Source organism: Periophthalmus magnuspinnatus, chromosome 22, assembly GCF_009829125.3.
Source record: "Periophthalmus magnuspinnatus isolate fPerMag1 chromosome 22, fPerMag1.2.pri, whole genome shotgun sequence".
NCBI lineage: Eukaryota > Metazoa > Chordata > Actinopteri > Gobiiformes > Gobiidae > Periophthalmus > Periophthalmus magnuspinnatus.
This window is the reverse complement of record NC_047147.1, coordinates 1,726,071-1,753,319: the sequence shown is the minus strand read 5'-3', so window position 1 is coordinate 1,753,319 and position 27,249 is coordinate 1,726,071. Positions and strand designations below refer to the sequence as shown.

At 43.6% G+C, this 27,249-nt stretch overlaps 2 protein-coding genes across 6 annotated transcripts in view; both read right to left on the bottom strand.

Moving 5' to 3' along the window:
* LOC117390830 (SAM and SH3 domain-containing protein 1-like) overlaps window positions 1-5,770 on the bottom strand; it is a 160,535-nt gene extending 154,765 nt beyond the window's left edge. Inside the window, exon 1 of the mRNA XM_055231221.1 lies at window positions 5,258-5,770. Coding sequence (XP_055087196.1) covers window positions 5,258-5,770 — 513 coding nt within the window. The remainder of the gene's footprint in view (window positions 1-5,257) is intronic.
* Window positions 5,771-7,820: 2,050 nt separating this feature from the next.
* The window catches only part of LOC117390650 (syntaxin-binding protein 5), a 53,457-nt gene continuing 34,028 nt past the window's right edge, over window positions 7,821-27,249 (bottom strand). The window contains exons 16-29 of one of the 5 annotated variants that reach the window (XM_055231215.1): window positions 26,692-26,882; window positions 26,159-26,284; window positions 25,420-25,565; window positions 22,477-22,539; window positions 21,804-21,860; window positions 21,672-21,719; window positions 20,020-20,058; window positions 19,818-19,904; window positions 17,140-17,376; window positions 16,647-17,004; window positions 15,831-15,996; window positions 15,331-15,442; window positions 14,909-15,129; window positions 7,821-13,664 (exon numbers count right to left, since the gene is read on the bottom strand). In XM_055231215.1, coding sequence (XP_055087190.1) covers window positions 13,623-13,664; window positions 14,909-15,129; window positions 15,331-15,442; window positions 15,831-15,996; window positions 16,647-17,004; window positions 17,140-17,376; window positions 19,818-19,904; window positions 20,020-20,058; window positions 21,672-21,719; window positions 21,804-21,860; window positions 22,477-22,539; window positions 25,420-25,565; window positions 26,159-26,284; window positions 26,692-26,882 — 1,893 coding nt within the window. In that variant the 3' untranslated portion in view covers window positions 7,821-13,622. Of the gene's footprint in view, window positions 13,665-14,908; window positions 15,130-15,330; window positions 15,443-15,830; window positions 15,997-16,646; window positions 17,005-17,139; window positions 17,377-19,817; window positions 19,905-20,019; window positions 20,059-21,671; window positions 21,861-22,476; window positions 22,540-25,419; window positions 25,566-26,158; window positions 26,285-26,691; window positions 26,883-27,249 lie in introns of all 5 variants that reach the window. The other 4 variants (XM_055231213.1, XM_055231214.1, XM_033988426.2 and 1 more) reach the window with 4 other exon arrangements.

Below are 27,249 nucleotides of genomic sequence, written 5' to 3'. Positions count from 1 at the left end.
GCTTGGCGCAGCAGACTAAAGACCCGGCACATGTTGTTGTTGTTGGCCGCAGACTCTAGGTGTTCAGCTTCTGCCTTCCAGAACCTCTCACGGTCCTCAGCTATAGCCACATTGCGCAGGTAGTTCAGCCGCCGATATTCCGGGAGGTCGCCCCGGAGTCGGGCCTCGCGCCGGCGGTCGATGATGTTAAGAGTCTTCTCCGATATCCAGGGCTTTTTCGGGGAAGGTCGTGAGCATCCAAGGGCATTGTGAGCTGACTGAATGACGCTCTCCTTAAAGGTTGTCCAGTCGGTCACTTTGTCCGGGGCCAGGGCATCGAAGGTACGGCGGACAGAGCGGCTGAAGTCTGTAGCAATGTTTGGATCAGTGAGTAGGGAGGAGTCCAGGCGAGGTGGGGTCTTGGTGTGCTGGTTGGCTCGCAGCTTTAGCTTAAGCTGGCCCACCAGCAGACGGTGGTCGGTATTGCCAAGCTCTGCTCCTCTATAGACACGTCAGTTGGTGACAAATGACTTCCAGCGTCGAGAAAAAAGGATGTGGTCCAGCGCTTTCCTAGTTCTGCCATCTGGGCTGTACCAAGTCCAGTGATGGATGAGTTTCCGAGGAAACCAGGTATCAGCAACACAGAGGTGGTTCTGGTGGCAGAGAAGGAGAAGGCGGTTGCCGTTGTCATTTGTGGTCTTGTCAGCAAAAATTCTGCCAACAGGTGAGCCTGCGGGCCGGTCGCAGCTAGATAGAGTGACGTTGGCCTCCGTGAGAATGATGGTGATGTCATGCGGTGGGGCTTGGTTGGCAGCCTGTTGGAGTTGGTCAAAAAAGGCATCCTTCGCATCCTCATCAGAGACATCGGTGGGTGCATAGGCAACAATTACTGTCATCTTGCCATGTTGGTGGAGAAAGCGGGCGGACAGCAGTCTGTCGTTCAGAGGTGTCCAGCTGATGAGGCACTTGCGGAGGGCCTTTGGGATGGCGAGAGCCATGCCATAAAGGCCTGTCCGTCTCTTGGGGCCACTCCAGATGTAGCAGTGGTTGCCTGCTGTTGTTTTGCCACTGCCTTGCCATCGGACTTCGCAGAGTCCTGCAAGGGTGATGTTGTAGCGGCAAAGCTCTCGGGACAGCAGGGTGGCGGCTCCGGGGCGAAGGAGTGTCTGGACATTCCATGTTGCGACACGGGTCCTACGACGAAGGTTGATCTGTACTCGTTGGTCGGGGGCGGGCTGGGGTCCGTTACCATTTTGGGCAGTCCGGCTTCTTTCTCTGGTCGGTTTCCTAACAAAAGGATTTCTCCTGGGTGGGTTGTTGGCCTTCCGCAGGATAGTCGGTTTGTGGGGCTGCCACCTTACAGCGTACCGACACGCTGGGGTCTATGTTCGTCTGGAACCTACCCTGGAGACCGGCCCGCCTAGGGTGACCCTACCAGGAGCAAGCTCCCGACGGTATCGCTCTCCAAGGTCCCGGGAACACACAAGCCCCCTCGCCACGTCAAGGCCAGACCCAAGAGGGGGCAGGCCACAAGTACCAAGTCTGAAATCACTGTTAGAACTGAGACTTGACCAGGACTAAACCAGGATCAGGCTAGAAATGAACTAGGACTAAATCAGGACTTTCACACTGTTATACAGAAATATTTTCTTAGAAAAAGGACCAAAACCAAGTCTACATAAACCAGGTCTAAACTGGGTGTCCAGCAGGATTTGGATCTAAAAGAGATCTAAACCAGGATTAGAGACTAGATTTAGGACTAAGACTAAACCAGGACAAGAAAAGGACTAAACTACACCAGGATCAAACCAGCAATAACCAGGTCAGTTTAAACTGCACCAGGACTTAACTATCCAAGAACTTAACCACATGAGGCCTACAGCAGGACTTTGAGGTCTGAAACAGATCTCAACCAGGATTTCACAGGGTGCAAATGAGGTGACATCAAGGACAAAACCTGGTCTAAAACTGAACCGAACCAAGACTACCCAGGACAAACCAGGTCTAAACCAGGACTAAACCAGGTCTAAACCAGGTCTAAACCAGAACGCTGTGGGCGACGTCACACTCACCTAGTCCACTTTATACAGGCTATGGTCCAAACCAGATCTAGGTCTTTTACACACAGTTAGAGGTTGCACCATAGTCGTATGTTTTATTTAGCGTGAGCAGAAAGCGTTCATGAATTGACCACAGAAAACAAACAGCTGTATATAGGACAGAGATCACTCTAAATGTGTGTAAGCCATGTTATAATGTTCCTTCCTCAAAAACATACCTGGAGTTTTGTTTTGTTTTATTCAGACGTTTGAGTAGCCCTTTATTATTAGTAAAGCTCGAAATGCTCTGTTCCACCTTGTGAGGTCATGTAGTGGTGGTTTTCAAGTTAACAGCTCCTTTTACCTTTAGTTCAGTAGAGATTGGCCAAAATGAATTTAGTGAATGAAACAAGACACAACTCCAGGTATGTCTGTGATGAGAAAACTGCATTAGAGCAGAGATCAGAAAATGGTGTAATATGGGCTCTTAAAAATGAGAAAAACAGCTATGAGATACTTTTAATGAATAATCAATTGATGAGACAGAAACACAAAGCAGAGCGAGTATGAGACGCACAGCTACAGAAAACTTGTTAGAAACAGAAATAGACATAAAGATATAAAGAGCTTATACAGAAGTGACTGTTCCACTGCTGTCAGTCACAGAGTCACTACAAACACTACAAACACTACACACAAACACTGGAGTTGTTTTCATCATGAGACAAGTTACTACCATTAAATAGGTCAATATTTTAGTGTTTAATGTTAATCAAGCACTAAATAAACAAGGGTTAAACCAGGATTAAATTAAGAAAACTAAACCAAGACTAAGCCAGGACCTTTCCTTGCATATGTTTTGAAGTGCCTGGTTGTGTGACTATTTGGGGAAGGACTCAGAGGGATATCTGTCAAACAGGTCGAATCTGCACCTGCCCCACTCACCCATTCTACATGACTCTGGGCCTGCCTCAAAACCTCTGGGAAACTGCCTTAAAAGCTCTGGGAAATGGCCTCAAAACCTCCAGGTAACAAACTCAAATCCTCCAGGAAAAGGCCTCAAAACCTTCAGCAAACTGCCTCAAAACATCCGGCAAACTGCCTCAAAACCTACGGCAAAAGGCCTCAAAACCTCCAGGAAATGGTCTCAAAACTTTCAGCAAACTGCCTCAAAATCTCCGGGTAATGGCTTCAAAAACTACAGGAAATGGCCTCAAAATCTCCGGAAAATGGACTCAAAAACTCTGGGAAGCCTTCAGGAAATGGCACCAAAACCTTCAGAAAACTGCCTTAAAACTGCCAGGAAAAGGCCTCAAAACCTCCAGGAAACTGCCTCAAAATCTCCAGGAAACAGCATCAAAACCTCCAGGTACTGGCGTCAAAATCTCCAGGTAACAGTGTCAAAACCTTCAGGAAATGGCATCAAAACTTCCGGGAAACTGGCTCAAAACCTCCGGGAAACTGACTCAAAACCTCTGGGAAACTAGCTTAAAACCTATGGGAAACTGGCTCAAAACCTCCGGGAAACTGGCTCAAAACTGCCGAGAATCTGGCTCAAAACCTCTGGGAAACTGGCTCAAAATCTCCAGGTAACGGTCTCAAAACTTCCAGGAAACGGCCTCAAAACCTCCGGGTAATGGCGTCAAAACCTTCAGCAAACTGCCTCAAAACCTCCGGGAAACAGCCTCAAAACCTCTGGGAAACTGCCTCAATATGTCTGCCAAACTGCCTCAAAACCTCCGGGAAATGGCCTTAGAACATCTGCAAAACCTCCAGGAAACTGCCTCAAAACCTATTGTTCTCTTTCTTGGGGGGCCTGAGACATAATCTTTCACAGATTTATGATTCCATCCCTTAAACAATTAAAACAATATCTTGATCACAATGCACTCCGTACATTATACTGCTCACTGGCCCTCCTTTATTTCACGTATTGTGCTGAAATATGAGGAAACAATTACCAATGCTCAACTAACCCATTATTCTTATTGCAAAAACCAGCAGTGCAGATCATTCACAAGGTTGGTTTTCTAGAACATACTCGCAATCTTTTCATCCAGTCCAAAATAAAAAAATTCCCTGACCTTGTAAAATATTATACTGTAATTATATTATTCATAGCCTTCAATAAGTTATCACCATATAACGTGCAAAAGTGTCTTTTAAAGAGAGAACAATTTGAGAGGCTATACAAATTGTATACTAACTAATGTTCAAACCACTCATAAATGTGTTTGTGTGACTGTATGTGGGGTGAAACTCTGGAATGCTCTGGATTTCCCAAAGTATTCACAAATTAAATTTTTTATATAAAGGCATGGTATGGTCTGAATACAGAGATAGGCCAGTTTAAGCTTTCCCCTTTAAACTTAAGATCGTTTTCGCCATTATATTCTGTGCTTCTGTAAACAGTGGTTTGATGGAAAATGGCTGAAGAACACAAACAAAAAAAAAAGCTCATGTTATGTTAGAAGATGGGGGTGGGATTAAATAAATTATCTTCTTCCCACTCCTTTTTGGGCTAAAGTAAAGACTTGCATGCTTTTTTGTTGTTGTTCTGGTTTCTGTGATTACATTGATATCAACATAGATGTTTTTATGTTCTATTGTAAATGGATTGGATGCAGTGGCAGAGTGAGATGGAAAAAAAAGTGAAGAGTGGAAAAAAAACCAAAAAACAAAACAAAACAAAGCAAACAAAAAGAAACAAAAAATAACAATGGGGGGCACTAAAGGTTGAATGGACGTTAAGGCTGAAACTGGAGACAATAGCTGTTTACAGTTTCAGTGTAGTTAGCCGCTCCCCTCAGATAAATATAAGGCAGTGTCCACCAGCAATCTGCCAGAACTGAAGAAGCGGCTTGGATGAGCAGCCAAATGTCTTCACTCCTAAGTTTTGTCCAGTTGACAAATTTAAACTTTGTCTTTTGCTACATACTTAGCATATTCATTCAACTCTTAATGAGTGTTTTTCCACACCTATTAGCATCCTGGCTTGCCGTATTGTTCTCTTTATTCCTTTTGTTTGCTTTGCTCTACATAGTGCACCTTTAAATCATGGACACTAGCACAAAGTAGTCAAAACTACTGATTCTTAACCCAAAGAAACCTTCAAATCAGTCAAATCCAATAATAAAAAAAAAACAAAAAACAAAAAAAAACAAAAAACGCTTAAGACACAAACGAGCACAAAGTTAGCATTATCTGAACCCAGCATAAACACATAAACCGATCCTTACCTCCTGTGTGTAGGGCGCTTCCTGCAGGTTAATTCCATCTTTTGCCAGTTTGTTCCGAATCAAAACTTTCAGTCTGAGCTTGGGATACATCACAAAGTCATTACAATCCATGAGCTTCAGGTTATGATTCTTGGGACAAGACTCCAGATGCTTCGCCACAGCCAAAGTTTGTGATCTGAGATGCTCTTTGTCCATGTGCGCGCGCTGTGGACAAGTCTCATCTTTGTTCATGTGCGCATGCGCATGCTTTGGACGCATCTCACCGTTTGCAGGCTCCAAGGTGAAATAAAATGGCGGGGATTTGCGTTTTCCATCCTGGTTCAGTCTCCGTACCGCCGTCAGGAGCTGGTGCCTGTGATACTGAATCCTTACTCCGATAGCATCCAGGTCCAACTCGCCGATCAGTTTACAAACCTCCAGATCGTCGTAGCCATTGTCAATAAAGGACTCAACGTATTGGGATAAGTAGAGTTTGGAAAGCCAGTCCAGTACCAGACTCGGCCCTTGGCTCATTTTGAGACTTAAGAAAAACAAATCGGAATTCTTTAAGGCCTTATGCAAGATTTGACAGTTACTCTAGCCATTGCCAGCAGGGGGAGTACAGAGCAGAGTTCATTTGCAGTGGTACAATAGCATTGGTTATTTTAGTGAGATCTTTTATGGGGTTTTTAATGTTAGTTTCTTGAAGGACTCAGTTTGTATAGTTATGTTGAATTTTTATTGATGAACAGAGGCTTATCTGCTTCTAATCACTAATACTACATTGTTGTTAAGTTATATGGAAGATTTTGAGGACCTTTTCCATTTCAAAAGATTTTGTTGTAAACTGTTAATCAATATGGCAACGGCCCTAATTTCCTTCCATTCTGACACTCATGGATGTACATTTTCCCTTCCCTTTACATTGATTTTAGTTTGAGTCTGACCAGTTTGAAATCCAGACATTCTTGGTTACAGTGGCCTGTTTTAGTGCCAGCCCCAGGCAATGATAAACTAAAATGATTATCAGAGCTGAGCATATGATCCGGTATCAGTGCCTAAAATACAAAATAAGAACATTAAAATTATGTTTGTCTTGTTTGTTTAAATAGCTCAAATGGGCCCCATTTCATTTGTTCACTCACTACTGGGATTAGAGGCTACCAACAGACTGTATAATCCTCTTTATTTCTATTTCTTGAATTATTTGATTATGAGCTGCTCCTGTTTGAATGTGCACCTCTTAGGTTAAGCATTTCATTCCAATAGAGCAAGTTTAAACTTTTAAAAATCTCTAAATAATAAAAACTTGACTGACACGCCTTAAGTCTGCAGACTTCACTGAAGAAGAGTCAGGGGCAAAACCAGTGCACCTGAAATGACACTTGCGGAAGGCGCGAAATTGTTCCAAAAAGTGCGATCAGTTATACTCCAAAAGTCCCACAGCCCAGGGCATCAGACCCGTCACACGGCCACGTGCAGCGCGTGAACGGACCAGGGCCGCGCAGGACTCGGAAAAAAGTTAACGCGGAATCGCAAAAAGGAACGCAAAAGTTGCTGAATTAGTGAATCCCAGGCGCAAAATGAGCCAGCGCCGCGTCGCAGCGGTGACAGTCCGCTTCCTCCAGCTTCATCCGGCCTTTGTTTCATTCATTGTATCGAGAAAAAGCCAAACGTAGAATCTGAAACGTGCCCGCGCGTAAAAATGAAAACTGATAAACGCGCGCGCCGCGTGTCCGTGGAGTGTGCCCGTGGCGCGTGTGTTCATCCCACAGAAGCTGCGCGTGCCTGGGATTCATCTGGCTTCGGGCGACGGGGAACAACTTCCCCGGGATCCTGCTGTATTCACCGGCTGCAAATTGAGAGGAGAGAGAGCAGAGAGGAGAAGGATGTGGGGCTGTCAAAGGAGGGAAAGTGTTCACAAGCTGCTGGCGCCACCTGTGGGAGCCGGGAGGTAATGCAGGATGATAAAACAAATGCCTGGACAGAGTGAACAAAGTGACACATAAATGAACCAGGTCAGATTCTTATTTACGTGGATCCTACCTATATTTACATTGATTTAACGCATATTTACGTTTAATGCGCCCTGGTTTGGAATGAAATGATTAAAACTATGATTTGACCATTTTAACTATCTTTTTATTCCTTTGTGCATCTAAAATTGAGACTTATGTTTGTTTCCCTTTAAAACACAAAGGCTCCTCAGCTTGGTCCTGGGTGTGGTGAGTGTTGGTCAAAGGGGCCACAGGTGCAGATTGCCAGCCTCACTTCCATCAGTCTGCCCCAGGGCAGCTGTGGCTACAGTAGTGTCTTACCAGAGGGTGGAGTGAAGGGAGAATGTTCTGGGCCTCAAAGCCCTGTTTAAATCCATGGTTCATTCATTTAACTGAAAGTGTTTTTTAGGACGACAGGGTTTGGTTTGGTGTAAGAAATACACAGGGCATTTTATTATTTTACTGTCACTGATGAAGTGTCTTATACATCATTTTAATGAAATGTGTATCTTTAATGTGTGACTGCAACTGCCCAGCGGCTGCTCCTGCCCCAGTGAAATTAATGAAACAATGCTGAGACTGAAGCTGATAATGATAGATTTTACATTTATTTCCATTGCACAATAATATGTATATTTATATATACTGTTATCTACAGTCAAACTGGCAGAGTCAGACGTAAAAGTTTCAGAAAACTGTACAAAAATCGGCAAATATGACAAAATACTCCACAGAAACTCATCCAGACAATGGAAACAGCCCCACCAACCCCAGGCCATGTGCACCGGCCCTGCCCTCCTCACGCCGTGTGCACCGTGATGTTTAAACAGTATCGGTCTGTTGTCAGGAGCAGATGACAGACTGAGGGAGAAATGTCACTATGTTGTATTAAAGTGGAACTAAAAATCAGATCCACTTTTTGTTCCTAAACTGTCCCTGGTGTTGTCTATGGGTGTCGACTGGTCCTATGGTCATTTCCTGCCCATTTTAGTGAAAACTAGGTACATTTACAGCTTTGTGCTGCCTCCAGTGACCACTGTTATTTCAAGTACTACATGTCATCACACAAGACTGTCCTGTTTATAATGAGAAACACCTGGGTGCAGGGGACACATTTCCCGACCTAACCTTAAAATATATCAATTATTCATGATAAAATGTCTTTCTATAGAGGTTACTCTTCAAACCCATTTACAACAAGGACAAAGGGTCACATGAAGCAAACCATAACAAAAATACTCCAAGAATAACCCCTAACCCTTAACGCTAACCTAACCCTAAACCCTTACCCTAACCAAACTCGTAACCCTTGACCCCTGACCCCTCTTTCAGACAGGTGGATGGACGGGGGGAGGGGTAATACTACACCAGAGATTCAAGTTTGTAAACACTTGGGTTCATGCACCATTCAGTGTGCAGGAAGAGGAGGCGTTTGGGCTGAAACCAAAGAACTTGATAGGCCAAAGGTCACTGCAGGAGGGAGACAGGAGTGACCCGGGTCGCTGGAATACAGGCCTATGAAGTGCACACGGCAGGTTCCAGTGGAGGTTTAGATCAGGGCAGTGGCAGTTTGTGGGGAAAAGGCTGAAAAGTAAAGTACAAAAATACAGGAAGTATCCGAGTTCTAAAACAGAATCCCCCAAAATATACAGATAAATGAAAACACATTTATTTAGTTGAGTCTAATCAGAACTGTTGTCAGTGAGATGCGTTTTAGCCTTTGTTTACATTATGGTTGCTAGGTAACAGTTATGAACTACATCGATGTACGTCATATCTGCTGCCACTGTTCAACCAGGAAGTAAAATAGTTGTTTTAAAAATATAAAAAACTAGAAGAGTAAAACGGTGACCATGCCATGTGCATGGACAGGAAGTGACATCACACTTGCCCTTATATCTTACCTTCACCTCCAGGTGTGACATGAAGACATGTAAACCAACGTAAAGTCATTATATAGGATCGGCCCACAATATCAGACATGTTAAACACTGGCCCAAACGGTTTGTTTCTGGACATCCTTCAATAACATTAAAGGTTTTTTGAAATCAGGCGTATATTATACAGATATGTTCTTCAGATATATAAATATTAGACATTAAACGTGTAGCATTAGTTATGACACAGATATGAGCATAGATCTGTCAAGTTTTGGTCCTTCCAAAAAACAAAGGAAAACTGGATAAACAATGAATTTATCAAAAAAAAAATTGTACAAAAATAGTGCAAACCCACAAACTGTTGTTTACAGCAGGACACAGACACATTGTCCAGATGTGACCACAGCAGGACACAGACGGAATGTCCAGATGTGACCACAGCAGAACACAGACGGAATGTCCAGATGTAACCCCAGCAGGGCACAGACCAAAGGGTCAGATGGGACCGCAGCAGGACACAGACAGAATGTCCAGATGTGACAACAGCCAGACACAGACCAAAAGGTCAGATATGACCAAAGCAGGACAGACGGAATGTCCAAATGTGGCCACAAAAAGATGAGCAGGGCCAGTTCTGTTGAAAATAAAACAATTTCCACCGCTTTTTGTCTTAAAACTCTTTCTTCTTGGAGCATAAAGCGGTCAGTAAAGGTCAGGACAGGTCAGGACAGGTCAGTACAGGTGAAGACAGGTCAGGTTGGGACAGGACGGGACAGGTAAGTGGCCCATTACATAAGAACAAACAGTCCTGTTCAAGACGCCTCTTTACTGACTGCGGCAGAACTCGGCAGATTTGAAATGCCGTTTTAAAGGCAAATTCAAACTTGATTGTTGTAGAAATTAATCTAAGATGACGCTGTGAAATGAAGATCTTTGGTTCAGAAAAAAAACTGTGTTTTTACAGTGCAACTTCAAAATAAAAGAACAAGAGATTTACATGGCAGCGTATTCACAATAAAACCCCTGACAATAAAAGAAAAGTGAATTTAGTACATTTAAAAGAACGAGTTTGGGACAAAACAGGACAATAACGTCTAGTTTAACTTAATTATATTAAAATTTTAAAATTCACATCCGTCATTGGATCAAATAAAACTAAACTTGAGAACATTTAATTTGGGAAAAATGACCTAATATTGTCCAACCCTCAAAATAAATGTGCAGGTTTGTATATACACAGAACAGCCAAAAATTATGATTAGGCCAGGACTGAGCCAGGACTGAGCCAGGACTGAGCCAGGACTGAGCCAGGACTGAGCCAGGACTGAGCCAGGACTGAGCCAGGACTGAGCCAGGACTGAGCCAGGACTGAGCCAGGACTGAGCCAGGACTGAGCCAGGACTGAGCCAGGACTGAGCCAGGACTGAGCCAGGACTGAGCCAGGACTGAGCCAGGACTGAGCCAGGACTGAGCCAGGACTGAGCCAGGACTGAGCCAGGACTAAACCCTGTAACAGGAGCCATTGTTGTAATGTTATGGCTGTTCTACGCATTAGACAGAAAACACATTTCAATACAAAATCTTTACTACATTTACCACATGTGCTGAATGAGACCCATGCTTTTACCCCATCAACACAACAGCTGCTAAACAAGATAAAAACTCCAATATGGCAATCCAAATCTACGACTGGGTCACAGCCCTGTTTCAATTCACATACCCAGACCTACATATATTCCAGTGTTTCTTCTGTGTAAACTTCATTTTAGGGGTAAACATTTTGCGCACCTTTTTGTGCCTTCAAAACCTTAAATTAAAAATAATAATGCCCAAAAATATTTAATTTACGCCATATATTATTTCCAATAAATACTGTAATTTTAAAACTCACAGTTCAGTTTGGTGATAATCTACCAGCCCTTGGTCTTGAGGCGATGCAGAAATGCCCTTAATGTAAAAAACAATACAAACATAAAATACTGTGCAAAAGTCGAAGAGGAATCGGCACACTCACTGAAAGGATTCACTGGAAGAATTCACTGAAAGAAAGCCTGCACTCCTCTATAGTTCACATCTCGTGGACCATTCTGTTATAATTTACATAATTTATTTTAAATCACAATATTCATCTAAAACCACTTCATAAAAGAAACAACTCCGCTGACTTCCACGTTAGAAAACTGCGGTGCCCAATGGGAACTGACGTCGCCATAAACGTCATCACAACAAAGCACCGCATGCTGTCAGCTCCCCCTATGGATAGCTGCACATCACATTAGCGAGCAGCCCATTTTTTTTCATTTGTACCAAAACGAGTACATGACGCTTCCGAATCCTACGAGTATATCCGATTAAGAAAATAAAATTGGAGAAGGAAGTGCATCCAGAGCAGTGAGTGTGGAGGGGAAAACGTCTAATGTGAATAATCAAAACTGTGTTTGAAGACAGTTTATGTGTTTAGTCCCACTGTAAAAACCTAACACTTTTGCACAGTGTTTTATATTGCAACTCCAAAAATAAATAAAACGCTCGCGACAAGCTTCTTTGACTCAGGAGTTACAAAACAGAACTTGTTCAAGGAATTCAGATCAGACTTATCTCCTCCAGTTTGGCAGAAATGTTTAAAAATGTTTAAAGGACTGAAAGAATGTATCCAGGCCACCACCAGCGACTTAGCATCAACTTTTGCCAGACTCAGTGGTAACACTTTAAATAACCACATTTTACTGCAGTCAGCTTTAGTCATGTTAGAACACTGTTACCTCATTCACTCATGTTTGAGTAACCCTGGCTACATCTCCAATGCTCAAAATGCTCTTTTCCACCTTGTCATGTCATGAAGTGGTGGTTTTAAAGTTAACAGCTCCTTTTACCTTTAGTTCAGAAGAGCTTGGAAATACCAGGGCTGAAATCACCCAAATGATTCTAGTGAGGGTGTATAGAGTTTAAAAACACAATGGAGCACTTCCTGTATTACCACATGATGACATCACAAGGTGGAACAGAATGGTTTCAGTCTGAGAGAAGAACTCAGCCTAAATATGCAGGGTTTGTGGGTTAACCCTTTAAGGACTGAGCACACTATGGGCCAGTATAGCTCACCTAGACTTTTATTCTTTTTTTAGCCATAAAAATCATGTTAAAGGAAGTATCAGAATGTACTGCATTTTTTCACACAACTACTTCTATTTTACACATCCATCTGTATTTTTTTCTTTTACGCATCGAATAAATGACTTAGAAAATCTCCGCAGCACCCGCGCTCTCATTCGTCACCTTCGAGGGACAACAGAGGCAGATTACCGTAATGATGGTAAAATATTTAGATAGCCCCGTGCCTCCGCTTTGAGACGCCGTTTGAATTTGCATGAGAGCACGACTGGTTGCGGAGTTACGCTGCTGGAAAGTCCGCAACCGTGTTCTATCGGCGACGATAGGATCCGATGCTATAGGGTTAAAACATGTGTGAATGAAACAAACACAACTCCAGGTCTGTTTGTGATGAGGAAACATTAGAACAGATCAGAGAATAGAGTGATATGGGTTCTTTAATTCTAGAGGGCCAGTGTAATATGGGCCCCTTAATGCTAGTGGGCCAGTGTAATATGGGCCCTTTAATTAGTCTTTATAAAGCATGAGCAAATAGCTTATTAAGAATTATACAGGCTTAGTATCTACTTAATACACCAGTTACTTAAAAAGTGCATTCTGTAACTTCTCTTGGGGAGTCCGCTACCTGCTCCATGGAGATGTTTTTGCTAGGCCTGGAATAGTACGATGAGACTTGTAGCTTAGAACGGATAAACCAGCATCACATGCTTGTCCCCAAGAAGATAGATGAGTTTAATGCCATACTGTGGAACATTCTAGGCAAAAAGCAATAACAAGGAGACAAGGATGTGGTTGACCCTACACCAGAATCGTTAGTTTGAGTATAGCATTAATTTAGAAGTTACTAGCCCTGATTCATTCTTACTAAAGTATTTGTTTGTTATGAATTAAGTCTTTGTTCATGTTTTATTAAGGTTAATTAAGGTGTAGTTATGGAGTGGAACTAGTTAAACATAAAACAGATGCATGAGGGGCTGTGGTACTTCTCTTGTAGTACTCCATCATGAAACTTTGAACTGCAGGTGTTTCGCCCCCTGGTGGTGTTGGCCAGTGTGACCTCCGCTGTGGCCCCCTGGTGGTGTTGGCCAGCGTGAGCTCTGCTATCGCCCCCGGTGGTGTTGGCCAGTGTGAGCTCTGCTGTTGCCCCCTGGTGGCGTTGGACAGTGAGCTATGCTGTTGCCCCCTGGTGGTTTTGGCCAGTGTGAGCTCCGCTGTCGCCCCCTGGTGGTTTTGGCCAGTGTGAGCTCTGCTGTCGCCCTCTAGAGACTTGAGGTAAAGCAGAGTCTAAATAATCATAAAAATTATAAAAATAAAAAGTTGGTTTTGTGCTGAAAAAAGTGTCCGGTGATGGTGGAGTGTGCGTGATTTCCCAGAGTGCTTTGCTCCACAAGCATTGGATCAGAGCTGGTACCATTTTTTATCTTTGTATTTCAGCATCATCTAAAAACACAAGAGGACAATACAGGCAGAAGAAAGATGGAGAGGTTAACTAGGTCTAATATATATATATATATATAGATATATATAGATATATATATATATATATATATATATATATATATACACACACACACACACACACACCCCTACATACACATATATATACACATACACACACATATTATACCCTCTCCTTGAACCGGAGGAGGGGTTTGAGCACCTATATGATCCTGCTGGGACCTATGTTGTTGGGGGCTTAATGCCCCTGGTAGGGCAAACAGGTCCTGAACAAGTCAGACCAAGAGCAGTTCAGATGAAGACTGACTCTCGGGACATGGAACCTCATCTTGCTGGGGAAGGAGCCTGAGCTTGTGCGGGAGGTTGAGCGTAACCGGCTAGATATTGTCGGCCTCACCTCCACGCACAGCTTGGGCTTTGAAACCCCGAGACCCTGGTTCTGCACTGAAAAAAGGTGGCTCCCTCTGCAGGTGGGTGGTGAGTCCTTGCCTAAAGTGGAGGAGTTTAAATATCTTGGAATCTTGTTCATGAGTGAGGGAAGGATGGAACGTGAGACTGACAGTTAGATTATTGGTCTGTTGTGGTGATGAAGGAGCTGAGTCGAAAGACAAAGCTCTCGATTTACCAGTCACCTTGAGACTGTATGCGAGCCGTAAGGAAGGAGGCCGAGGACTAATGAGTGTGAGCGCCACAGTCCAGGATGAAACATCCAGGATCCATAAGTACATCAAGGACAAGCCCCCAACAGATGACGTGCTCAGTGTCTCAGTGGAGTGCAAAGGAAAAGGTGCTGGAGGAATCATCATGGGAGAACAAGCAAAAGTACTAAAAGTACTACTCAAGGACAAAACACCAGATTTATAATTTTGGTGAATGTAATTTGGTATTACAAATTGGTATTCTCGTGTTTTCAAGCAGACCCAAAACTGATCCAGACTAAATGATATCTGAAGGAGCTGCAAGAAACACAAATGTTCAAATCATTTAGTTTGTTACATAAAACTCAGGTCACTTTGAGAAGTGAGAAGTGACCTGTGAGAGTGAGAAGAGGAAGCACAACTTTAACTGAAGTAAGTATATTACTCAAGAGTGCTGTTACTTAAATGAAAATATTACTGAGGAGTAACAGTATGCAGCTAGAAAAGGTACAATTTCTTTTAAAAAGTTACTCAAGTGAATGTACCTGACTACTTCCACCTCTGAACATGTTTTAATGCTGTACTTACATCGTGGGCATGTTTGGAGAAGGAGTCGGCGCTCGCCATCATGGCGGCAGTCCTCTCCTCGAGCTCGGACAGTTTTTGGCCCCTCTCATCCAGCGCGACTCGGGCACGAGCCAGGTCCCCCACCACCCCTGAGGCCGTGCCCTTCATGCCCTCCATGCTGCCTGGGCCAGGGATGTGCTGAGCCAGCGTGCGGGACGCTTTGCCTGCCGCCGTCTCTCCAACTGCAGAGGAACAGCATCAGAGCCTGTTAAACATTCAAACTACGTAAGATAGAAGTTTATTTTTCTGTTCCGAAGTGATGACAGACATGTGTCTTTAAAGCTAAAATCTTACACAAACCTGACTCTTGAGCTTTAATCCATGTTATTTACACAATGATCAGGTTTGTAGGAGAGAAGGTTGTTAGTTGTCGTTTTACTCACAAAGATCTTCACGGTCCAGGGACTGAGCTCCTCCCCCAAACAGCCCTTTGAAGAAACCTCTGTTTGGAGCCTCTGGAGTCTCCACTGGAGTGAACAGCTCACTCAGCATCTCCTGCAGATACAGCATTTAAAGGTGTAACCTAGGGATGTCCAAACTATGGTCTAAAGGCCAAATGTGGCCCTCAGATCAATTTTTATTGTCCCTCATGCCTTCAGTTGAACTGGCCCAATTGATCATAATCAGTACTTTTCATGGGAAGTTTGAGTAATCCTACCAGTATAACCTAAATAACATCACATTGCATTGTCATACAGACCTACTAATAATATTTCAAGCCTTATTTAAAGTATGTTAAATGCACCATCTGAATTATCCACTGTATTGACCACTGATCCGTGTCGAATATTTTTCAAGATAAAAGAGTGAAAAGAGTTCGGGCACCCCTCGTGTAACCTCATTAAACACTCATAACACTGCCCCCTCCTGGCATGCTGTGTACCTGCAGGTTGTCACAGGTCTCTTGGCTGTAGGTCAATCTCTGGACCTCAGTGGGAGACGTCAGGTACAGAGCCTGGCCCAGGTTTGAGAAGCAGAAGGTCCGAGCGATCCTCATGTCTGTGAGAGGAAGGTAGTTCACGTCCAGCAGGGGGCGCAGGCTCGGCAGACTACAGAGGAGCACAGCAGAGACAGGAAATTATGTTTTTGTCTTAGTCATTCTGGAAGCTGCCGTGAGCACCACCATCATCACTAGGGTCGTATTATTTTGAATGGGTTCAACAGTAAATCAGTTCTATAGGGACAGTCTTAAAGCCTCCAGAGAGACGGTGTAGTGTTTACATGTATTCTGAACATTTTACACAAACGAACCCAATCCATATCAGATTTTAGAGGCCAAATTTTTCCCAAATTCTCCATTGAAATGAACGAGATTCCCGCCACAAAGAGAGTGCGACTTAGAAGCATTTAGAGGCAAAAGCGGGCAGGGCCGAATAAGGTAAATACAAACATGTTATTACCAAGACTAACTAGCGATACACAACGAGGCTCCCCCAGTTAATGTTTCGGCTTGGCTGGAAGTTTAAATTTAAAGTCTGTAATGCTGATGAAATGAATATTGAAGAAATTTCACCAAAAGAAATTGGTTTAATATTTCTGTCATATTGTTGTCATAGCTCTGTAGGAACGCTGACATGGTACCGCAGTATGATGTTAGCTACTGCACATACATGTTACTTTGTTATAAAAAAAAAAATAAAAAAAAATAAAAAAGTGCTTTTGTCTTGGTTGGCATCATCCTTGTGTTCAGAGCTATTACCTGAGGGCCATGATGTGACCGTTGGCGCAGAAGCACATGAGGCAGTTGGCTCCACCCATATTGACCACGTCAGCACAGAGCACAAAGGACGCCTCTGTGATGCTGTGTTTGTAGAGCTGTGTCTGTGAAGGCAGAGCCAGGACTTTGGCCTGTTTCTCTGAACACAGCACCAAGAACTGACTATCCTGCCCCTCCAGAGAGCCAGGGGGCGAGGGCGGGCGCCGTTTCTTTATCCTCTCCTTCTCCTCGTCTGAGGCATTTGGGTCGCTCCACGGCTCATAGGCAGGGAGCAGCAGAGTACCGCTGGCATCCAGCAGGGCCATGGTGAGGATGCCTCCTTTGAGCTGGGAGATGGTGCCTGAGAAAGAAACAATGTAATTACATCACTCCTCGTTTTTTACTGGTTTAAACGTATAAAACAGTGAACAAGGTTAAGGTACATTCTATGGTCACGCAAGGAGAACATGCAAACTCCACTTTAGACATTTCTCACCGCAGGAGGCGATGGTCAGATGCTGCTGATGTCTTTGCTCTGGTGAATGTGGCAGCCCCAGGGCCAACATCAGGACAGCTCCTTGTGTGGTGCCTACGAGCAAACACGCGCCCAGAGCGATCTCTCTACGAGCAAAACTCTCACAAAACACAAAGGCACACACGGCCTCCCTGGACTCACGGTCGATACTCGCCACGCTGGAACTGCGAGAACGACTGAACGAGGCTTCCTTCACATCTGGACAGAGAGAGAGGGAGAGAGCAATGGAGAAAGAGACAGAAAGAGGGAGAGAGAGAGAGAGAAAGAAAGTGAGAGAGAGGGAGGGAGAGCGAGCGATGGAGAGAGAGAGGGAGGGAGAAAGAAAGGGAGAGAGAAAGAGAGAGGGGAAGAGAGCGAAAGGGAGAGAAAGCGATGGAGAGAGGGAGAGAGAAAGAGCACGATGGAGAAAGACAGAGAGGGAGAGAGAAAGAAAGTGAGAGAGACAGAGAGAAAGAGAAGGAACCAGAGAGAGAAAGAAAGAGAAGGAACAAAAGAGATAGAGAGAAAAAGACAAGGAACAAGAGTGAGAGAAAGACAAGGAACGAGAGAGGGAAAGACAAGGAACGAGACAGAGAGAGAGGGAAAGACAGGGAGAGAGCCAGAGAGAGGGAAAGACAAGGAGAGAGACAGAGAGAAAGACAAGGAGAGAAAGAGAGAGAGAAAGAAAGTGAGAGAGACAGAGAGAGAAAGAGAAGGAACCAGAGAGAGAAAGAAAGAGAAGGAACAAGAGAGAGAGAGAAAGACAAGGAACAAGAGAGAGAGAAAGACAAGGAATGAGAGAGAGGGAAAGACAAGGAACAAGACAGAGAGAGAGGGAAAGACAGGGAGAGAGCCAGAGAGAGGGAAAGACAAGGAGAGAGCCAGAGAGAGAGGAGAGGAAAAGACAAGGAGAGAGCCAGAGAGAGAGGGAAAGACAAGGAGAGAGTCAGAGCGAGAGGGAAAGACAAGGAAAGAGCCAGAGAGAGAGGGAAAGACAAGGAGAGAGTCAGAGCGAGAGGGAAAGACAAGGAAAGAGCCAGAGAGAGAGGGAAAGACAAGGAGAGAGAGAGGGAAAGACAAGGAGAGAGAGACAGAGAGAGAAAGACAAGGAGAGAGAGAGAGAGAGAGAAAGATTTTAAGTCCAGACTCCCCCATCGGACTCCCCCATCGGACCCCCCCCCCCCCCCCTTGCAGCAGCAGCAATGGACAAAAACAGGTTACATCTCATGTGTCAAACTCAAGGCCTGCAGGCCAAATGTGGCACATGACAAGATTAAAAAGGTATGACTGTCTTAAAATGCCAGTTTATCAGGGGATACACAGTTACACAGCCATAATTTTTACATATATGCAAATTCATACACCATATTTGTAACTTAATAGGTAATAAATACAGAAACAGTTAATTACCTAATTTAAAAAGTAGTTACATTTGCATTATATTTGGTTACATTAAGTTACATTTGGCCCTTTCAGGGCAACCATTTTGCTGATGTGGCCCTTGGTGAAAACGAGTTTGACACCACTGGGTTATATAATAATAATTATGTCATCACTTCAGCAGCAGCTGAAAAACAAGATTAGTCCCAGTTAAAGCTTCCTGTTAAGACACATACACAAGGTCAGAGGTCAAACATTTAAAAACATAGAAAGCTGAACTGATGTTAATATAAACATGAGATTAGAGGCATTTTAGCTGATTTAGACCAAGAGCCAGCAGAATGTGGAGTTAGTACTGAGTCCAAGACCAGATCAAAGACCAGACCAGGACCAGACCAAGTACAAACCAGGACCAAACCAAGTCCAAACCAAGTCCAGACCAGGACCAGACCATGATCAGACCAGGACCAGACCAAGACCAAACCAAGACCAGGACCAGAGCAGGACCAGACCCAGTGCAGACCAGGACCTGACCAAGGCCAGACCAGGACCAGACCAAGTCCAGGCTAAGTCCAGGCCAAGTCCAGGCCAGAACAGAACCAGACCAGGACCAAACCAACTTCAGACCTGGACCAGACCTGGACCAGACCTGGACCAGACCTGAACCAAACCTGGACCAGACCAAATTCAGATCTGGTCTACAGCTGAATTTTGGTATTAGACCAATGTGGGTTTATCATCTTCTTTGCTCTAATCACATCCCAACCAAGACTATAGACCAGAGTCCAGACCAGAGTCCAGACCAGAGTCCAGACCAGAGTCCAGACCAAGATCAGAGCAAGAAAAAATAAGCCAGTGTTAAGTCCAGACCAAAATTTGGTCCAGAGCCCCAACTGGGTTTTGGTCTAGACTAGCGTCTGGACCAAAGGCCCCCGTATTATACTGAGTCTGATTTGTTCTAATGTTACATCATCACAAACAGACCTGGAGTTGTGTTTTGTTTCATTCACACATGTTTAATACACAAACCCTACATATTTAGGTCGAGTTCTTCTCTCAAACTGAAAACACTCTGTTCCACCTTGTGATATAATGTAGTAATACAAGAAGTGCTCCACTGTGTTTTAAACTCCCTACACCTTCACCAGAACCATTTGGATGATTTCAAACCTTAAGATCAAGGTACTGACTAAATCCAGACCAAAACCCAGAAGAATTTGGGGTTAGTACCAAGTCTAAACCAAATCCAGACCAAGACCAAATCCAGCTGGTCCACTCACAGTTGGGAGCAGACACAGTCGTAGAGTGCCCCCTGCTCAACGGGGTCTTAATGCTCCCCCTAGTGGTGACTCTGTGGCTCTTATCTGCTGGTAACGAATGAAAGGTTTATCAAATCAAATTAAATGAATTTAAAACTCTGCATAAACCTGTAAAAACGCAGTAGGTTTATCAAAACAAAACACGAAACTCGCAGTGTCTTACCATGGTCACTAGGGGAGCTAATTTTCCGAGACATCTTTGCTGAAACAGAAACAAACATCCCCGTTTTACAAATGATAAACAAATAGAATGATCAGTCACTGATTCAACTGTTGTTGTTTGTTTCATAATAAAAAGAACTAAAACTGTAAAGTGCTGAATAGTGGCCACAGAAGCATGAAGGCGGATTTCAGAAAATGTATATCAGAGTCTAAGTAAAGTTTGACCATTTTAAAGCATCTAGTTATATTTTTAATAGATTATTTTAACTGCTCAGGGCAGAAGTGAAGGGAGTAAACATTTTAGGTAAACATCATGAACATGCAAAGTCAAGAAAGCCCCTTTGCATTCTGTTAAAAACATTTGTTATTATCCAAAAAGGCACAACATTAAAGTTACAATCTGGAAGTACTTTTTCACCAGTAGATGGCAGATGCGAAACCTGTTCTACCTCCCCCTCACCTGGCTCCTCCTGACTCCCCCTCATCTGGCCACTCTCCTCTCCCCTCACTTAGCTCCTCTGGACTATCCTTCGCCTAGCTCCTCCCGACTCCCCCCCCACCTGGCTCCCTGCCCCTCCCCTCCTAGCTCCTCCAGACTCCCCCTTACCTGGCCACTCTCCCCTCACCCTCACCTGGCTCCTCCCAACTCCCCCTCACCTGGCTCCTTGACCCTCCCCTCACCTGACCACTCTAGTGGTGATATGCGGAAATGCAAAGGTGGGTCGGCCTGTCTTATTACAGACTATTTAAACTAGTGTAGCTCCATTACTGCACTGTACTAAAGTAATGAGTCCTGCTGAAGAGCACTGAAAATATAACTGAGGACTTCCACAGACCAAAGTGATTTGAGTGAGAAAATAGCACCTGGGGGAGAAAACAGCAAGAACCCAGATCCTGTGATGGAGCAAAGGGTCAAAGGTTCATCTAAAGTTTGAACTCTGTTGGTTAGACCTGAGATGGAGGAGGCAGAGTTTCTACACAAGTTTAGCTTTAAATTACTTCAAAACTGCTTTTTAGGCACAATCCAGGTTTGAGAAGCAGCCAAAGGAGGACAAATAGGTGAGAACCTTCACCCTCAGACCTAGGAATGTGGATGAAGGCAGTAAAGGCAGTAGAGGCAGTAGACTGGCAGTAGACAGGCAGTAGAGCTGGCCAATTAATCACATTTTAAACAAGCTTGAGATTCAGTAATTTCTAATTACAACAATATGCCTGTGTTTTTATAATGGAGAGGTCCATAGCCAATCCTCCACAGGTCTATTATTGTCCTGGCCGTTTGTCACCCCATGCAGTTGAACACCTCTTCTAGTCTGCGACTGTGCAGTTACATGTAGCTGGTATCAGCTTCTCCAGATGTGTCATCTTAGGGATTCATAACATCATCAGTCAGTCAATTCGGTCATAGTTCCTGGGTTTAAATTCTGAAAAACGGTTTAAGTTGGACTTTACCCAAAATAAAACCAAAAGACTGAAGCGGTACCATTTTTGTGTAGAAAATCTGCTCCTGAATTTAAAAGAAATATTCACATGCAGATCATTTGAGTGGATCATTTCCACACCCCAAACCAGGTGATTAGTTACTCCAAAAGATTCAATTAATTTGGACAGGAGCAGACACACTTAAGAGAATTTAAACAAAGCCTTGTACAATACCAAAGTCATTGGCAACGCTCCGGGAAAACCTCCTGCTTTTGAACTTCACTGGAAATAAAACAAAAATGAACAATGGCTGCAGGGAAAGTCTGAATTTTGGAAATAAAAAAATGTTTTTGAACATAAATGTACCCTTCTCAATGAAATTCTGTTTTCGTTCCTCGTCTGAGTTACAAGGAGAGGTGGAGCCTACAGGAAAGAGTGAGTTTCATATGTAAACAAAAATATGAGGGGAAAAAGGACAGCAGTTAAAATAACATTAAATTTAAAGCTAAAAATATCTTTAAAATAATCTTTACTGTGAGCAGGCTCACATCTCCATAGACCTCACTCTTATTTGTCCTCCTGCTTGTTTCCATTGAAATGTTGTTCCTTTGACCTCTCTCTCTCTCTCTCTCTCTCTCTCTCTCTCTCTCTTGTATGTATTTTACATAATTCAGAGATAAGTTACATTTACATTTTTTATTGCATACATTTTGTAATATTTTAAAATGCATTTTGTTGGATGCAAACCATATGGAAGCTGTGAGACAGACAATGTTCAATCCAATCAGACACATTGTTAGATGAGAACCACGAGGAAACAACTGCCCGTGTCTCTCTCATGGCTCTACATCAAAGTGACAGAAGAGACGACATCATTCAGTACGAGTCCTTTAAACCATGACTTTAATTTCAAAACAGATATTTATGAAATGTACTGTGAAAATACTATGTACATTGCATACTACAGCTTAGACTTTCATTAAGAACACTTGTGACTATACTTTGTCTTACAGTTAAATAAGAACACACAGACTTGTACCTGAAGTGGGAGACTTGCCGCGCTCCTCTGATGCATTTGCGCCATCGTTGGAATCGCACAGAGCTGCAAGAAAAATGCAAGCTAGAAAATTAAATCTGCCAATAGATTTGGACAAATTAAAGCAGGGATCACGTTAAAGGGAACTGAACGAAAAGAGGGTAAAAAGGAGTTACTCGGGATCATTGACTGTATATTTAAATGGACAGAGCTAGCCTGCTAACATAGACTGTAAATTTAAATGGACAGAGCGAAAAATCCTGACCCTGATCTTGATCCTGATCTAGTCCCTTTCATAATGTTGTTCTGAGGATTTTCAAACCTGGATGAGGAAAAATAACCCCCGATAAATACACTCACCTAAAGGATTATTAGGAACACCTGTTCAATTTCTCCTTAATGCAATTATCTAATCAACCAATCACATGGCAGTTGCTTCAGTGCATTTAGGGGTGTGGTCCTGGTCAAGACAATCTCCTGAACTCCAAACTGAATGTCAGAATGGGAAAGAAAGATGATTTAAGCAATTTTGAGCGTGGCATGGTTGTTGGTGCCAGACGGGCCGGTTTGAGTATTTCACAATCTGCTCAGTTACTGGGATTTTCACGCACAACCATTTCTAGGGTTTACAACGAATGGTGTGAAAAGGGAAAAACATCCAGTATGCGGCAGTCCTGTGGGCGAAAATGCCTTGTTGATGCTAGAGGTCAGAGGAGAATGGGTCGAGTGATTCAAGCTGATAGGAGAGCAACGTTGACTTAAATAACCACTCGTTACAACCGAGGAATGCAGCAAAGCATTTCTGAAGCCACAACACGCACAACCTTGAGGCGGATGGGCTACAACAGCAGAAGACCCCACCGGGTACCACTCATCTCCACTACAAATAGGAAAAAGAGGCTACAATTTGCACGAGCTCACCAAAATTGGACAGTTGAAGACTGGAAAAATGTTGCCAGGTCTGATGAGTCTCGATTTCTGTTGAGACATTCAAATGGTAGAGTCAGAATTTGACGTAAACAGAATGAGAACATGGATCCATCATGCCTTGTTACCACTGTGCAGGCTGGTGGTGGTGGTGTAATGGTGTGGGGGATATTTTCTTGGCACACTTTAGGTCCCTTAGTGCCAATTGGGCATCGTTTAAATGCCACAGGATACCGGAACATTGTTTCTGACCATGTCCATCCCTTCATGACCACCATGTACCCATCCTCTGATGGCTACTTCCAGCAGGATAATGCACCATGTCATAAAGCTCGAACCATTTCAAATTGGTTTCTTGAACATGACAATGACTTCACTGTACTACAATCGCCCACGCAGTCACCAGATCTCAACCCGATAGAGCATCTTTGGGATGTGGTGGAACGGGAGCTTCGTGCCCTAGATGTGCATCCCACAAATGTCCATCAACTGCAAGATGCTATCCTATCAATATGCGCCAACATTTCTAAAGAATGCTTTCAGCACCTTGTTCAATCAATGCCACCTAGAATTAAGGCAGTTCTGAAGGCGAAAGGGGCTCAAACACCGTATTAGTATGGTGTTCCTGATAATCCTTCAGCTGAGTGTATATATATATATTTATACTCCCACATTTGTCAAAAGGTAATCGATGGAGATGAGAAGGGGGCTCGGGGATCAGACCAAACATGAAGAGGAGCAAAGACTACACTCTGATGTAAACAGACTTACGGAAATGAGATGAGCGCAGTTTTTTCACAGACTCAGAATACAAGTTAGAAATGCTGGACATGCAAGACGTGGCAGGAATGTCTTTAACCACATGGAGGCAGCACAGAAACAAAAAAGGGGATGCAAAATAAGTGAAAAAGAACAAGATAAACCCAGAACCAGCTGCCATGGATATGGACCCATCCCATCACTGTGTGTTAAAGATGCACTATGGAACCTTTTCGGTAGAGGGTCCACCTCCTGCTTGACTACACAGAGATGTGACATATGAAGTAGATATGTTTAAAGCTATACTATGGACCACCACATCCATGTTGGCTGGTGGGCACTCAACAAGAAAAAGTTGCATAATGCATCTTTAGTAATAGGTTTAGATACCTCTAATCACAGATGCTCTGGGGCAGACTGACATAAATGTGGCTTTTTTTTCCTTTTTTTCCACGCTCAGGACCTCTACCGGGCCTTTTAATGAACTCTTTTATGTTTCTTGAAACATTTTGAAAGTCTCCTAAAGGAGCTTCATACTGTAGGTGTGACTGATAGGTCAACAGATCACTTTGAACAGTAAGCTCACAAACTGTAGATGTTTGTATGTAATCTAATTGAAAATAACAAGAAACAGTCCTTTTAAAACGTGAACTTTCCTCCATGGGTAGGACTCTATATTTATACTACTATATTTATTCCATGGGAAAGAAGTTATTCAGAACATAATATTATGTTTTGAATTGTTCAAGGCAACAATACTAATTTTTCACCAGTCCATGGACAGGACCCTGTTACAGTCTGAAAAACCACAACACACAAACTGTAAGAAGCCCAGTTACTATTCACCTTATTCTGAAAGTTTCCGTGGGTGCCGCCATTGTCATTGGAGTTGTATTATTTTGCAGGGGGCCAATCTCCACAGTGGACAAGTTCTCTCTGGACACAGAGGCGTTTTAAAGCCTCCAGGATCAGTGCAGTGTTTTCTTGTTGGTCACATGATCACTGAACATTTTACACAAATAAACTGACTTTATATCAGATTTTAGAGGCAAAAATGTACTCAAATTCACCATTGAAATGAATGAGATTCTGCTTAACCCAAGTTCCCCCACAAAGAGTATTCTGAGGCAGAAATGAGCGGGGGCTGAAGTCCATGTTCTGGAGTTGCCACTTGGACAGGACCCAGTCAGTTTATTGTCAATGGGTTTTTCCTGGTTGATTACATAAAAAAATGGAGGTAGCTGCAGTACTGTGCCTCACCTGCAGAGGGCTGCCTGGTCTTCCTGGGGGAGCGGGGCTGTCGGGGCTCACAAGGGCTGTACAGGTCAGCCGTACTCAGGTTCAAGAGCAGTGTCTTCTGCACAAAGTCCACCACAGCCAGGCCACAGCTATTCCCAAATACCACACTGGAACACACAGTAATCACTCTGTTCTTAAACCAGAGATCACCTTGATGGTGGGCATTGAGGAAACACTGTGACTTAGCTATTGATATGCTGCAGTGGCTTCACACAGGGGATGTTCTACATGCATCTCTATGGAACTGTTCAGCAAGTACCATGAGACACATGCATACATTAGCCAACACTGAAAAAAAAATTTAAGATCCAAGTCTGAGAACTCAAGACAAAAACTCAAAAGTGATTTAAAGTGCTCATTTTCAGGACCCGGTGATCAATCCGAGCGTGCTGAGCATTCATGGTCCTGTTAAGGAGTTTTAGTTTACACAAAAAGGTGAAAGTGACTCACGGAAAAACTGTTGGCTAATGTTAGCCATCTTGTGATTGTAACGTTATTTGAGAGAGTGTTGTTTAACAGCACAAATCAGCTCATCTGGTGCAGTTCAGATAAGTGAGCTCTTTATGGTCAAATTGTGGTAAAAAAAAAAAAAAAAAACAAAGCTCAAAGACAGAGCAGTGCTTGCAGTTAGCATCATCAGTACACTACCAAGACTCACTTATGATCTCAAGTGCCATGTGACTTTATGGAGCAGACTTACAGGCCGTAGGAGGAGTTGATGGCCAGACTGGAGATGGGCTGAGGAGGCTCCCCGCTCACCCACACCAACTGCACCACCAGCTCCACCTGGAACCCCGGGGACTGCTTCAGAGGAGCCGTCCGCAGCCTGAAAACAGGAACACAGACATGAGCAGGTCGGAAAACACAGGAACACAGACATGAACAGGTCAGAACTCAGTTTCAAATTGTATCAAAAAGGCCAACCATAATGCAATAAACTGATACTCTATTATAAAGAAGCAATATATCAATTTTGGCTTAAGTCATGTTTAATCCAGTTTAGTCCTGGCTCAGTCCTGGCTCAGTCCTGGCTCAGGCCTGGCTCAGACCTGGCTCAGACCTGGCTCAGACCTGGCTCAGTCTCAGTTTAGTCCTGGTTTAGCCTCGGTCTAGTCCTGGTTTAGTCTCAGTTCAGTCCTGGTTCAGTCTCGGTTCAGTCTCGGTTTAGTCTCGGTTTAGTCTCCATTTAGTTCTGGTTCAGTCCTGTTTATTGAGCATAGTAAACGTTCATACTGTAGACAGGCTGTGTTGTCCCTGGGCCCGGTGTCAGTGGAGTTGGTTCCAGGAGGTAGGGGGGGGTCCTGGCTGTCCTGTTGGGGGCTCGAGGGTGCAGTGTTTTGGGGCAGAGGAGATTGGTCCCCCCCTGGGTCTGGAGAGTCCACAGCAGAGTCTGGAAAGTTGTTCTGCATACGAACTTCCAACAGCTGAAAACAACAGAACATAAGGACATACAGGCCTGTGATGTCTTGTTAGCTTCAGCGTTAGCTTAAGGCTCAACTAATCATGTTGTAGATGGAGGGTTGGTCCAGGCATCATGTAAATGGCCTAAATAAACTTTTTTTTTTTCATATGAAATGTGTAATGTGTTTGATTACACATTTAAATGTGTAATTCAACACATTTAATAGAGGTCAAACTGATCTATTCCACTCAGTGATGTCATGAGGTGGTGCTCGTCTTCGCTTTACATTTATCTTCCTTTACCTTTTTATTTTATTTTATTTTTTATAAAATTAATGAATCAGAAAAGGGACTTTGATCTAGTCTCATTTCTCTTTTCATTCCCAGAGC